Genomic DNA, 13,494 nt, shown 5'->3' with positions numbered 1-13,494 from the left:
TCCAGGTCAGGTTATTGCAGAACGCATAGCAGGTCACAGCTTCCCCTGCTCTTCCTCTGAGGCCCCAAGACAAGCACACCGGGGCAGCAGCAGGGAAACTCCCAACTTTAGCTCTCTGTGCCCCCAGGGGCTGCTGTCAACCACCACCAGGGCGGACCTGGACTCCTGTCTGACCCTGAGCAGCAGGTACCTGGCCCCAGCAACCTGCCCCTGCCCATGTGGCCGCACAGGAGTATCAGGCCAGGAGGGCCAGGAGGACCAGAACACTCACGACTGGTGGACGCTGCAGTTGTAGAAGACAAAGTCCACGGACGCGAACTTCTTGCCTGTCTCCTTGGACTTCAGGTAAAGCTTGACCACCCGCTGGTCTCCTGCAGAAGCAGTAGAGGCCCAATTCACTGGGCCACCCGGGGCCAAGGAACCCAGGGCGCCAGCCCACGATGGGACAAGCCTCACCAAGGACCTTCCCTGCCACCACGTGCACAGCCCCTCACCATCCCTGTGGGCCTCTAAGCACGCCGGGCAGGCACCTGCGGTCCCCGCCCCCAGAGCTGTCACCTCCTCCTTCCCCTACCACCCCACAGGAAACATGTGCTGCCTGTTCCCTAACAGACAGGATGGCTGCAGGGGCTGTCCCGGCCCCAGGCCGTGGCAACACTCACCCTGACCTCGCGTGATGGGGGCCACCTCCCGTGCAGAGGGTGAGCGGCAATGGATCCGACCATCCTCCAGGATGCTCTCAGACTCGGTGAAGTCCTCGAAGGAGCAGTTGACGCCGGCCGAGAGGTCAGGCACATTCCAGGCCTGCAGCACGAGCTGGGACCCCCACGGCAGGAGGCCTCGGTGAGCAGGCCCCATAGGTCTCCCTTCCCCCCATCACCTGCCCCCGCCCCCAGGGCAGCCGTGCTCACCGGAACCTGAGACATGGTGACCGACACGTTGCGAGGCTGCACCGTCAGCTGCACGCACTGCAGCAGGTCTGAGGCGAAGCGCTGGGGCTCGTCGGCCCGCTCGCAGGCATCCTGCCGGGAGCAACTGCGGGCACAGGGTGCTGCGGCTGGGCGTGGGGGAGGCAGCCAGAGGGGAACCCCGAGCCTGCCAGCCCCTGCTCAGCAGGGTCATCTTCACCCGCACTTGGGGGAGCCCAGCAGCTTTACTGGGGTGAAGGTGGGTAGGCCATCACTTAGCCAGTCCCAGGCAACTTCACCCAGGGGAGACCTGGGGGCACTCAAAGGGGAGCTGCGACGGCCACAGTGTGGCCATGAGGGTTCCCCCAGGTCAGAGACTACCAGGGCCCTCCAGCCCACCCCTGCGCCCCATCCACTCACATGCTGTGCAGGACACACCAGCCGCAGTGGGGGTCCCGTGATCCCAGGCACAGCTCGCATGATGTATACTGCACACAGCTCTCCACGGGCACCCGGGTCACCTGCCAGGATGGGGAGCTCAGCTTCAGGCCCCCCAAGGCCCCTCCCAGAGATCCCTGCCAGCCCACCTCCTCACCATCACTGTGTGTCTGCTGTACCAGGCCCTATTCCCCTACATGAGGGAAGCCTCCATCTCTGGCCTTTCTCCAGCACGGTCTATTCAAAGGCAGTCCTGTGACCCTGACTTGGCCAACTCAGGCCAAACAGACTGGGTCTCTCCCGGGAGACAGCAACCAGGAGGCAAGCAAGCTGGTGCAGGTGAACTACCCAGAGAAGAACCAACAGCTCCAGCCAGAGTCACTTTCCCATCCGTCTGGACTCTGAGCTCCCCACCGGAGCGTCAGCCCCAATCCTAAACACAGCCGCAGGCTGGGTCCTGCTCACCCTGACCTCGCCTGCTTGGCCCTGAGATACTCCGAGAGCTGGAATAACCTGATGGCTAGGAGAGGAGCAGAGGAGAAATGAGAGCTGGCCAATAAGTGAGGCCTGGCCTCACCAAACCCATCCTAGACTGCCCCACCTGCCCACCCCCTTGGCCAAGGGGTCACCAGCTTGACAAGGGCAGAGGCTGGCTCCAAGTAGGCTATGCCAGGAACACAAATGGATGGCCTTGACCGGGGGGGCCAGGCCAGGCACCAACCCCATGGGGACAGCTGCCTGAAGCCCCAATTGGGCAGATGGGACCAGGGCCATGCAAGGCCTCAGCCCAAGAACTCGGCGCCCCAGACATGTACTCTCAGCCCTCGGATGACATCAGTACTCTGATAAAACTTACTCAAATAACTGTTCCTGAGAATGTGCAACTGTTCAGGGGGATGGGATGGGAATTCCAACGCTGATGGGGGAAAATCTAGAACCAGTATGGATGGAGTAGATCAATGACAGCCATGCCCGGCACCCTGAAGGTAGCCCCCCACCCACGCCCACCCCACGTGTCTGGCCACAGGCCACCCACCTGCTTTTCTGTCATCGCATACAGGTACTGGCGGTCAGGGCTGAGGACCAGGTCCCGCAGGATGGGGCTGCTCTCCTGGGCCACCACGCTCTCATAGGCCAGGGCTGGCCGGCCACCAGGGTTTGCCAGGTCCACCAGGATCTGTGGAGGCAAGGGCCAGAGTGGGGCTGTGCTAACGTCTTTCTGCCCCAGCCCCACACCTACCTCAGGGCAGGGGTCTGGAGCCCCTCCCCCGGCTGGCCTGTAAGTACAAGGCCGAGGCCTCCACCATCCCAAGGAGGCTGCGTTGGATAAACTATGGCCCCATCGGTGGGTCCTGCCCTAGCCTCTTTAACAGTCAGCAGAGACCATGGGGATGACCATGACCCACTACCACCCATCACCAGCTGCACAGCCAAGCCTGGCACAGAGGTGGCGGGAGCCCCTGGCAGTGCCCACCTTCCCTTGGGGCCAGGCTGGGTGCCCCAGAGGAAGGGCTATTTGTGCAGAGGGTGGGAAGGAATGACGAGGCAGCAGGGGCCTTCCAGGGAAAGGGACATGTCCAGTGTGGCTGAGAAGTGAAACTGGGAGACTCCAGGGCAGGGAAGCAGCACTGGAGTGAGGGGCCAAGCCAGGGTCCTGGAGTGAGGTATACTCCCACAAGAAGGCAAGAGGACAGGCATCTCCACGGCATGAAAATATATTCCAGATCCCAAACAAACCGGGCGTTAATTAGCCAGCGCTTCTCTGCAGCTTCCAATGCTGCAAGTATTTTTAGTTGCTTTTACCAAACAAATGTATTTAATTAACAAAAAGACCCAGGGGGCTTTCCAGAGATGGGAGTCATGAGGCGGCGTGTGCCCAGCTCAGCCGGTCCTGGGTAAGCTCCCAGGGCACAAGGTAGCCAGCCCTGCTCCGTCAGGCCCACCCTCCCTGGCTGTAACCAAGCGGCCAGCCCCCCTCTCCACCTCCGCCTGGGGCCGGGATTCAGCCCAGCACCCCTCTCTTGCGCCTCCACACCGACAGGCCAGGGCAGGCCTCACTGGCTGGGGTGGGCCGCAGAGACAGCGAACGCCCCTGCTCTGTGCAGGCCCAGGGCAGCCAGCCAGGGTGGGGCGCTATGTCTCTGGGCCAGAGGCTGCCTGCTGCACGGCTGCAGGCTAGGGGGAGGGCTGCATTCCTGAGAGCCCGAGGCCACCCCCCACATCCGCTCAGCTGCCTCCCGGCCAGGCAGGCTGGCTTAAGTCAAACCAGACCCGGAAGAGCTGAGCCCTGAGCTGGGCAGGAGGAGGCAGCCACGGGCTGGGCCAGGAGCCGCCCAAGGGGAAGGGGTGCCAGGTGAGGGCCCACAGCAGCCCAGCCTCAGCGCCCCCACGGGCGGTCGTGCACAGGACCCCAACCTCTGCGCAGCCAGCTCCACAAACCTCTTGTCCTGCTGGGGCAGATAGCCAGCACAGGGAGAGCCCACCGTCAGCTCCTCAAACTGGCAGGCCCAGGCCAACATCAGCCACGGGAGAGGTCAAGGAGGCACCAAGCACAGCCCTGGACCCACGCTGCCTGGGCCTCAGCCCCCAGCTCAGACAACCTCAACTGTGCAACCGAGGTGGGGTGCTGACCCTCCTTCTGCCTCAGTGTCCCTACCTGTAAAATGGGGATGACAGACACCACTCCCCACACCAGAGCTATTCTGAAAATTAAACAAGGACCTAGCCAGTGAGCCAAGAAGAAGGGACACAGAGTGGCTGGGCCACAAGGCAATCCCCACACCCTGGCAGCAGTCCACCCAGGCCTGGCAAGGCCAGCCTGGACAATGACCAGGAGGCAGGGGACAAGAAGGTCAGGAGGGCAGGCCAGGGTGCAGGCAGGGGCACCAGCAGGACCCAGATCTCCAGACCTAGTCTCAACTCAACTGATTCATATCAAGACTCCAGATTTCCCCCAGAGCTCTGCCCTATGCCTGGACCCCCTCCCGGCGGGGGCTGCCTACAGAAGCCCAGGCCCAGCCCCAGCCCTCCCAGCCCCAGGCTCCGACCCCAGTGCCCCAACATGGCCCCTCACAACCAGACACCTGGGACTTCCGCCCCAGAGGCCCTGAGAGCCAGGCCTGACCAGACCTCAGACCTGTGCACGCTGGGGGTGTGCCAGAACAGGGATGCTTGAGGGGCCCCAGGCTCTCCCACCCTGACCAGCAGGCGCCACATGGAACTCAATATGACAACCCCCCCCTCAGCCAGGCCTGTCTTCCCCCTCCCAGCTGAGGGCTGAGGGCAGAGGGCACGGGCCAGGCCATGGATACCACCTGAAGGGCCATCCACCCACAGCCCAGGCGGGCACAGGCAGACACTCCAGGGAAGGGTACAGCCAGGGGGCATACCAGCTCTGCGGCATGGAAGGGGGCAGGCAGAGAGCAGGCCTTCTCCCCAGGGTCCCAGGGAAAGCAGGCGGGGAGGCAGGCCAGTCGCAGGCTCCAAAACACCCCGCCCCTGGTCCAGCAGTGTGCCGACTCTGACAGGTGGCCCCTGACAGCTGCGGGGGGACCAGGCACGTCCAGCTGTCCGTCCACCACACATCCATCTGTCTACCCACCTGCCCAGCACCGGGCAGCCCTAGCCCTTTCACACGCCCAGGCAGGCTCCACGGACGCAGGACATTTCTGGAGGGCATCCGGGAGGCAGGGCCAGCAGGCCAGCGGATGGACATGCCACGGGTGGCAGGCCCCATGCCGTGCAGTGAGTAGCCATCATCCAGGCTCAGCAGGGCCCCAGCATGCACACATGACAGTCGGATGGGGTGGAAGGAGTCCAACCCACGAATGACTAGGGCTCAGGATACACTGGCAAGTTCCTAACTGGTTTTTGGGCTGCAGGGCCTGTGTCGCACAGACGGGTAAACTGAGACCTGCGAGGGCCTGCCAGAGGACCTACACCTGGGGCCAGAGTCTGCCCCCAAAGTGGGAGGGATGCAGCACGCCGCCAGGAAGGCATTCCAGGGAGAAGGGGTGTGCACGGTGGGCATAGGGCCAGGCAGCAGGCAGGACGGCGGGACATATGCCGCCAGCAGCGCACGTGCCGACGCCACTCCCCAGCGCGCAGCTGTCCAGTTGAGGGCCACCCACCTGGGGATGGCCCACCCTGGGGCAGCTGGGCTTTTGGAGCGCACAGGAGACTTCTGGCATCCCCTGGTATCTGCCCACCCGCCTCCAGCTGTCACCTCCATGCTCTGCGAAACTTGCTCCAAAGACCACTAGCTCCCACGTGCCACCACAGAAAAAACTCAGGCCCCAAACCCAACTCTGTTTCTCTGCTGTGGTGCCCTTCCCAGCACCTGCAGAGAAAAGACCCCTCCTTCCCTCTGCCCAGATGGCCAGAGTGGGGTATCCAGTCTCCCCGGTGCATGCCTGCTGGGCTATACCAGGCCCAGGCATGCCGGGCTCTGACCAGGGGGACACAGCCAGCCCCACCTGGCCTCTGCCCCAGGCCTCCAGCTCTACCTACTTCTCCGACCAGGGTTTTTCCCTGCACCTACATATGTGAGGGAGTCCCCTGCATTCTGAGCTGTCAGAGCCCCCAGCAAACTCTCGGTGCCAGGACCCCAAATGCTGTGGGCCACACACCTACCCACCAACTTGAGGAATCACCTGCCCCTTCCCACAGAGGCCGGGGAGCAGGGTCATCCCGTCACTCCAGACCAGCAAAGTCCTGGAGGCCTGGGACACACCAGGGGGTCCTGCAAAGAGAGCCCTGGGCAGGGCCACGGGGAGGCGGCTGGGGGCAGGTGGGCAGCCCCTGGCCCCAGAGGCCCAAGCCCCAGGCTGGCCTGGACGGCTGCCCCCACACCCATCCCTGCGAGGCTCTCGCCAACTGCTGCGGCCAGGCCAGGTCAGCTGTCCGTCCAGCCCAGAGCCAACAAAGGGCCCATTCTCTGGGCTGAGGGCGGGCAGGGGCACCGGGAGGATGTCTGGGCCGTGCAGGCTGCTTGCCAAGACCGGCACGCGCCCTAGCTGCCCGGAGGCAGGGGGCTGCCCGGCTTGGCCCTGGCCAGGGTGGGGAAAGAGTTCCCTCCTCTGCAAGCCCCAAGATAATAGCCCTTGTGTCCCTATCTGTGGAATGGGGGTTCACTGACGGGACCAGACAGCAAGGACCCCAAGGAATGCAACAGGCCAGCGGGCAGTGAGCTGTCTGCAGGGCTGGGACCCCAGGGCTATCTCCCCACTCCATTACATACAGCTGCCCAGCCTGTTCCCAGCCCCCCAGGCAACAAAGCGGTACCAAGAGGGGCTGTGTGAGGGGCAGGGGCCTCTCTCACTCCCTCTTTCAAGGAGCCCATCATCTCCTCTCCTTCCTGATCAGGGGCCTGTGGCTGAGGCCCTGGTCAAGCCAGCTCCTGGGCCCCTCCTGACCCCCTTACAAGCTGCCACAGGATCTCCCCCTCCTCTCGCTGGGGGCAGGTTCCAGGCCCTTTCCTGGGACCATTCTCAGAAAGGCCAGGAGGAATTTGATACTGGAAAAGCAATTAACAATTTCCTCTTGGCAGTACTTGGGTAATTAAAACATGATTTGCAGGAGGCCTGGTGGCTGTAACTGGGCCAAACATACCTGGCGAAACTGGGGGGAGGGTCCCAGGAACCTTGTCTTTTCCAAGCCTAGCCCTCGACACAGAGAGGAGCAGACACCAACCAACATAAACAATGGTCCTCCTTGACCTTTGGTCTCTTCCTCTGCCAACAGAAATGCATCTCACAGGGCTGTGTGAGAGTTCAGAAGCTCACGGTTCCAACAGCAGGGGAGGGAAGACCGTTTAGAAGCTGCTTGGAAACCGGACCCCCGAGGCAAGATGCTGCCATGACAGGGGCTATGCATGGCGGTGCATAGCCCCTGCTGTGAAGGCCACACAAAGCGGGGCCACAAGGCGACACAGATCACATGCCCTTCTGTCATAGATCTCTGAGTGGGACTGTCCTCAGCGGGGATGTGGCTAGAGTGCCCACTACAGCCTGGGATTTAATGAGCCCCAGGCTACACAGCGACCCTCCAACTGATGCCCTTGTCTCAAACCCAAGAACCAGCCACTGCCCACCTTCCCATTCATAACCCATGTCACCCACGCTACTCTCACCCACTGGATCCCCAATATGAGCAGGCAGATGCAAGCCTGAAGCCACCACAGTCATCTGGCTCCCTGCCCCTAGCCAGGCCAGACCTCTGGAGCTTCTCCCAGAATCCTGCAGGACAGGTCCCTGCCCCCACGTTGCCGAGCACCACAGGGTCACTGGTGACCTGTCCACCCCAGATGTGTCCACCGCAGGATAATGGGTGGTCAGTGCAGCCCAGGCAGATTCTCCTACCTCAGCAAGCATGAGAGCATCTCTGAGCTTTGGCCCTGCTATTCCTTCCTTTTGGAATGCCCTTCCTGGCAGACTCCCCAGCTGGGCTGTTCTAGCCTGTGTACCCATCTTGCTGTGATGCCGGGAGTTCTCACATCCTGACCCCTGAGAGGGTGGGTCCTGGAGATCGGAGTCCTGTCTGCCCATAGGGAGGGAAACTACGCACTGCGGACACTAATCTTAGGCCCTCACGAGGCCACCCCCAAACCCAGACACACACGGGATCGGGCACAGGGTGACCGCTGCCAGCCGGCACCCGAGGACGTCATTCTTGTTCAAGTGCCTCTGCTCAGGCTGAGGCCTGAGCAGCTGGACCCCACAGGAAGGCAGGACCCTTGTGCCTGCCTCGGGCCACCAAGGGCCGCCTTCTCACGCAAAGAAACAATGCTCATGGAGCACTGGCTCTGGGACCAAGGGCTGGGATGTGAGACCCAAGGGGGAATGGGATGTCCCTGTGCCCTTCTGGCACCACACACCACAGCCAGCCACACCCAGGAGAACCACAAAGAGCATAGCAGGTCCTCCGCAGGACACACAGACATCCCTAGGGCACCATGCAGCAGCCCTGCAGGTTCCAGGGACCACATCGTCAGCAGGCAGGGGCAGTGTACTCACAGGGCCCCTTGGGCAGCAACTGAGAGACACAAGCAGCCGGCAGCTGGGGCCTCTCCGCTCTCTGCCAGCAGCGCTCCAGGGGTCGGAACCCCCCAGGGCCCAGCAGCCACCATAAACATAGCCAGACATGGGTCAGCCGCTCTGCTGGGTGCGACCACACTTGATCCTGGAGACGGCAACAGGGGCAGCCCTCAAGGTTCAGGACAGAGACATAAGCCAGGCCCCGGTGCCCCACTCCCAGGGAGAAGGCCCATAGAAACGCAGCCCCATGACACGGTGACACACAGGACATGGGCACAGCACACACGCACGTGGCGGCCCCGCCCACCACAGGCCCACTGGAGACAAGGCCGCACCTGCCCTGAGCCAAAGGACCCCGTGTGTGCACATCTGCCACACGCCCCGTTGTCAGGACCGGTGAGAACCAACCGGCAGCCCAGCATGGCAGGGCCAAGCCTCACAGAGAACAAGAGAAAAACAGACACAGACGATGTGCTGCCGGCCCCCCAAGAAGCCCCCACCTTGGCAAAACCCTCGGGATGGACATCCCCCACTGAAGTGGAGCATAGGGCAGGGGGAGACCTCCCAGGGGAGAGGGGACCTGCTGCTCTTTGTATGACACGCTCCGGGCTGCAAGGCCGCAGCTGCGTTGCTTCCTATGGGCACATCCCATTTCAGTGTGGACATCGGTTACACACGAGCCGCCTGCAGGATGCCGGGATCTCCCTGCCCCACCCCCGCCATGCTACAGGGAGCTGCCCGCACGCACTCAGGGCTCACGGTTCAGCATGACAAGAATGTCTGCAGGCTGTCCTGGGAGCTTCTGCGGGTCTCTAGAGAGCAGATCACTAGGAGTCAAGGGCACCCCCACCCCCCACACACACAAGATGCAAATCCAGAGGGCTATAGGCAGAAGAAGGGGAGGTGGTGACAATCCTTGTGGCTGAGGAGTTGGGGGACTAGGGGCCTGGTCCTGCCCAGCATCTTTCTCAGGGCCTCCATCCTGCCCCCAGCCCCATGGGGGTTCCCCAGTGCACCTCCTGCATAGACCTGGGCTCGAGGAGCAGGGACCCCTGCTGGATGCATGGAGTAGGCTTTTGCCCAGGACAGAGAGGCTCTGGGGCCAGGACCCTGAGAAGAGGCCGCCTCTCAACAGGTCTTGGAAATACCACCGGACTCTGAATTTTGGCATCCTATAAGGACGGGGAGTGCTGGGGAGAATGGAAAAAGCACCCACAGGGAAGCTTCTCGAGCAGAGCCGTGAGGCCCCTGGAGGGTAAGAGGTCTCCCAGTCACCGGCAGCCCAGGCCCAAGGCAGCACATGCTCAGCAGTCACTAGCACAGCCGGGATGCCAGAGAGGTAGGTGAGAGCAGGGAGCTCCCGGGGCCCAGACACAGCCAAGGCCTGAGTACATAGGGACAGCGGCCTGGCCGGGCCCCAGCACCATGGCCCAGATGCTGTGGCCACAGCTCTGTCTCCCCTCCATGCAAGGATCACCATGCAGGGAGGAATGTCAACCTCCCTAGGCCTCCCAACAGCCCCCAGGAGGCATGGCCCACCCAACATCGGGGGAGGAAAGCACCATGGCAGGCCTCCCTGCTAGCTACACTCCTAAACAGCCCAGCCCAGCCCCGGAGCCCAGCTGGGCAGCTGTCCTGTGGGTCCTACCCCAAAGCCTAGCACCCTGCCAGCCAGCGATGCCACAGCCCAGATCGCCGTGGTCATAAGCTGATAGCCCACAGCAACCTTGGGTTGGCCCGTGCTGTTTTCTAAAAATGTGCCATTAGCTGCCAATGCTTAACAATAAAGAGATCTAACACAAAATATGGATTTCCAGATTCTCTTGAAAAACCGGATGTTGAGGCAGACGGGGCCCACTTTTCCCCTGGCACAGCCCCTGGAGAGAAGGGTGGCTCAGCCCAGCCCTGAGCCCTGTAGCAGGCATGGTACCAGGGCCAGCCTGGCCTGGGGGGTGTCCCTCACCAGGTCCAGAGGGCAGGGACTGTCCCCACGTCTGCTTTGCAGAAAGGGAGAGTCCAAGAAGGCCTCCAGGCTGGGGCGGGGCATGCAGGGCACCTGCTGGCAGGAGTCCAGGGCAGGTCCTCTCCACACCGGCTGTGAGTACCTGAGCTGACTCAAAGGAACTAAAACCCACCCATGGGAGCTCCTGCCAGGGTCCAGGGGTCCCTGGTGACCACTCGGAGTGGGAGGGGAGGGTGGTACATGCAGGACTGGGGCTCGGTGTGGGGAGGGGTCAGCCCAGGAGGACGGCTGCCTCTGTTAGCAGGGAGGGCAGCAGGTGGTGAGCAGGGCCTCTAGGGAAGGCCAGGGGAATCAGGGAGCACCCCCAGCCAGCCCTGAACAGCTGAAGTTGGCAGGTCTTAAATTAATCGGCTACAATTTTACACAACAACGTTCTCGTTCTCGGTGGGGCCTGGCAGAGGGCCAGCTGGGTCCCTAGAGCTCACCAGTTACTTCTTAAAGCTGAAGAAAAAACCAAGCCTGGGGAAGATGGGGGCCTGTCAGCACAGCAGGCCTGCCCCTGACCCAGTGGTGGGCAGGGGTCCCCAGGGCCCAGGCCCCAACCCATGACCCAGATAGAGGAGGAGAGGCAGTGAGGGAGCACAGCGCTGGACTGGGCAGGGCCAGAGCTGCTCCCCACCCTCAGCTGGGGTCAGGATGACATAGTGGGGAGAGTGAGGATGAGGTAGGAGAGAAATTCTGCTACCGGTGGGACCCATGCACAGCAGAGAGCAGATGTCCTGCACCATGGGTCAAGGTTGGAGGCCTAGTGTGGGGGCCTGGGGGAGGTTATGGAGAGATGGGGCAAGCAGAATAAGACTGGAACCCCTTCCTCCAGCCCCTACACTGCTTCAGGCCTCCAAGAGCAGACATGTCCCAGGATGTGACACAGGGTTTGAGAGTGCCATGGGTCCTAAGAAATGGGCAGGCAGAAGGAACAGGACAAGCTGTGCTACCCAGGGTAGCTGGATGGAGCTGGGATGGGTCTGAGGGCCAGGCAGCCACTGGCTGATGTGCTGGGCAGTGGGAAGAGAGACCCCTGAAACTGGCAGCTCAGGGCAGGCGTGGGCAGTGAGGAGCTCCTGGAGGAGCAGCTGTCCTGGACTCTGGGCTTTCTCAGAGAAAGGACACGGAAATAGGGGTCCCTGTTTCTTTCCCTCCAGGGACCGCCCCCCCAGCCCAGGACAAGGAGGGAGTCTGCAGTTATAAGTGGGGACGCTAGAGCCAGTAAGCCTAGGCATATGTGGCTGCCTCTGTGTGCCTCAGTTTCCCCACCTGTCAAATGGACAACAGAGTTGTCACGAGGACTCAGATAGGCACCATGACAATGGAGAGCTAACTCTACTCCTGAATGGGCCCAAATGTGCATCAGGCCCTGGGCCCTGCCAGCGCATCTTCTCAGCCTTCTTTATGCTATGCCTGGGTAAACAGACTCAGAGGGGCAAGCCTGCCAGCTCCAGGATCACACAGCTGGCAAGGGGGAGAGCTGAGACCACACCTGATCTCAGCCATGTATGTGTGGGATTAGGGTGCAAACAATTGGCCACAGAACATGAACAACCAACTGAGAGCTTCCTAAACCCCCCCGCCTGCCGCCTACTTAAGCAGGTGGTGCAGGTGACTGGTCCAGGGAACAAGGTTGAGGCACACCTCTAAGGAAAAGCCTCAAAACCAACACAGATTTAATTCCCCAATGAGGGGCCGCTCCCAGCACCACGCCAGCAGCTGCTGAGCACAGCAGACCCCCACACACCCTGGAATGGCACAATCCACTTGCCTGCCGTGCGGCACCCAGCCCAGACAGGTTCAGGGGTGGAATGAGCCCAGGCCCAGGACAGCACTCCGGGAGGAAGGTGCGAGGGACAAGCAGAGGTTTCCTTATGGATGGGCCTAAGCCCAGCTCCCTCTCCACACAATGGGCCTCAGTTTCCCCTCTGTGGGACCAGGGCAGAGAGGGAGGAGAGCGGGACCAGCTAGACTCGCAGAGCTCCCACCCAGACAATGGCCCTGGGGCCCAGGAGTGAGGCTGGAGCCAGGGAGGCAGCCAGGGAGGCAGGACTGGACTAACCTGTTCTCCCAACCTCACAGGGTGGCCTGTAGGCACAGACAGCGCCTTAGCAGCTGCCTGCCAGTCCACCAGCCATCAAATAGGCCACCCCCAGCCCCAGGAACCCAGCTTCCTGCCAGGTGACAGGCTCCGGGGCACCCTGCGGGAGTGTCTCCCAGCAGCTTCACTCTGCAGCCCTGCCCCAGGGGAGGCTCTCACCTTCGCAGCACAGCCCCTGGCAGGCCCACCCCAGCTGACACACCCCCCTCCCCAGGGGATTCTGCTGGTTCTTCTTTCCGGCTCCCCCAGCCCCAGATACCTCCCTCGGGCAGGGGCCATCCCTGGGAAGGGAAAGGGCCTCTGCCCAGGCTGCCGACAATAAGGTAAGGAAAGGTAGGCCACACCAGGGAACCAGCTCAGGGCACAAGGGCTTGTCCAAAAGGCAGCAGGGTCAAAGATGACCTGCTGCCCACCCCCACTGGCCAGCAGAGTGCCTGAGCTGGACAGAACCCCACAGCGCCCCGTCCTAGGATGGCCTCAGTCACCATGTGGGCACCGCCCCCCCCAACCCCAGAACCACGCCAGCCTGCAGCCCACACATCCAGGTTCACTTCCGGAGAGGCGAGCCGAGGGGGTCAGTTGCGGGGGGGTACCCGTTCCCAGAGGTCACAGAGCCAGGGAACAGTGGCACGTGATTGCCAAGGAGCCCACCACTGCAAAGACAAGGACACCCCTTTCCGTACAACCCAGCACAGAAGCTGAAAGCAGGCAAGGCCCTTGCTGGCCCGGGGCCCAGTCCCCACCCACGGGTACATGCTGGGCGGGGAGCTGTGTCAGCACCAGGCCTGGGGACAGCTGTTATTTCATCTACCAGGCCCCGCCCTGGCCTGGCTCCTGGGCTCCCAGGCACCCCCACCCTATGGTCACCCCAGGAACTTCCTCCCCAGCGGGCCAGCCCTACCCTGGTCTGGTCCCACCCACCCACCAAGTTGGGACTGACCCACAGGCAGCTGCTACCCTCAGGTCCCCCTCCAAGAAGCCCTCCCATGCTGCTCCCTAGCAGCC

At 62.4% G+C, this 13,494-nt stretch overlaps 1 protein-coding gene across 3 annotated transcripts in view; it reads right to left on the bottom strand.

Annotated features, from left to right (window-relative positions):
- PLXNA1 (plexin A1) overlaps positions 1-13,494 on the bottom strand; it is a 49,799-nt gene that overhangs the window by 27,236 nt on the left and 9,069 nt on the right. For all 3 annotated transcript variants that reach the window (XM_047742723.1, XM_047742717.1, XM_047742734.1), the window contains exons 4-8: positions 2,383-2,523; positions 1,329-1,429; positions 912-1,035; positions 663-816; positions 272-371 (exon numbers count right to left, since the gene is read on the bottom strand). In XM_047742723.1, the coding sequence (XP_047598679.1) occupies positions 272-371; positions 663-816; positions 912-1,035; positions 1,329-1,429; positions 2,383-2,523 (620 nt within the window). The remainder of the gene's footprint in view (positions 1-271; positions 372-662; positions 817-911; positions 1,036-1,328; positions 1,430-2,382; positions 2,524-13,494) is intronic.

The sequence above is a fragment of the Lutra lutra genome, chromosome 1, assembly GCF_902655055.1.
Source record: "Lutra lutra chromosome 1, mLutLut1.2, whole genome shotgun sequence".
Taxonomy (NCBI): domain Eukaryota; kingdom Metazoa; phylum Chordata; class Mammalia; order Carnivora; family Mustelidae; genus Lutra; species Lutra lutra.
The sequence above is the reverse complement of the archived record's forward strand: the minus strand, read 5'-3'. Positions and strand labels throughout refer to the sequence as shown.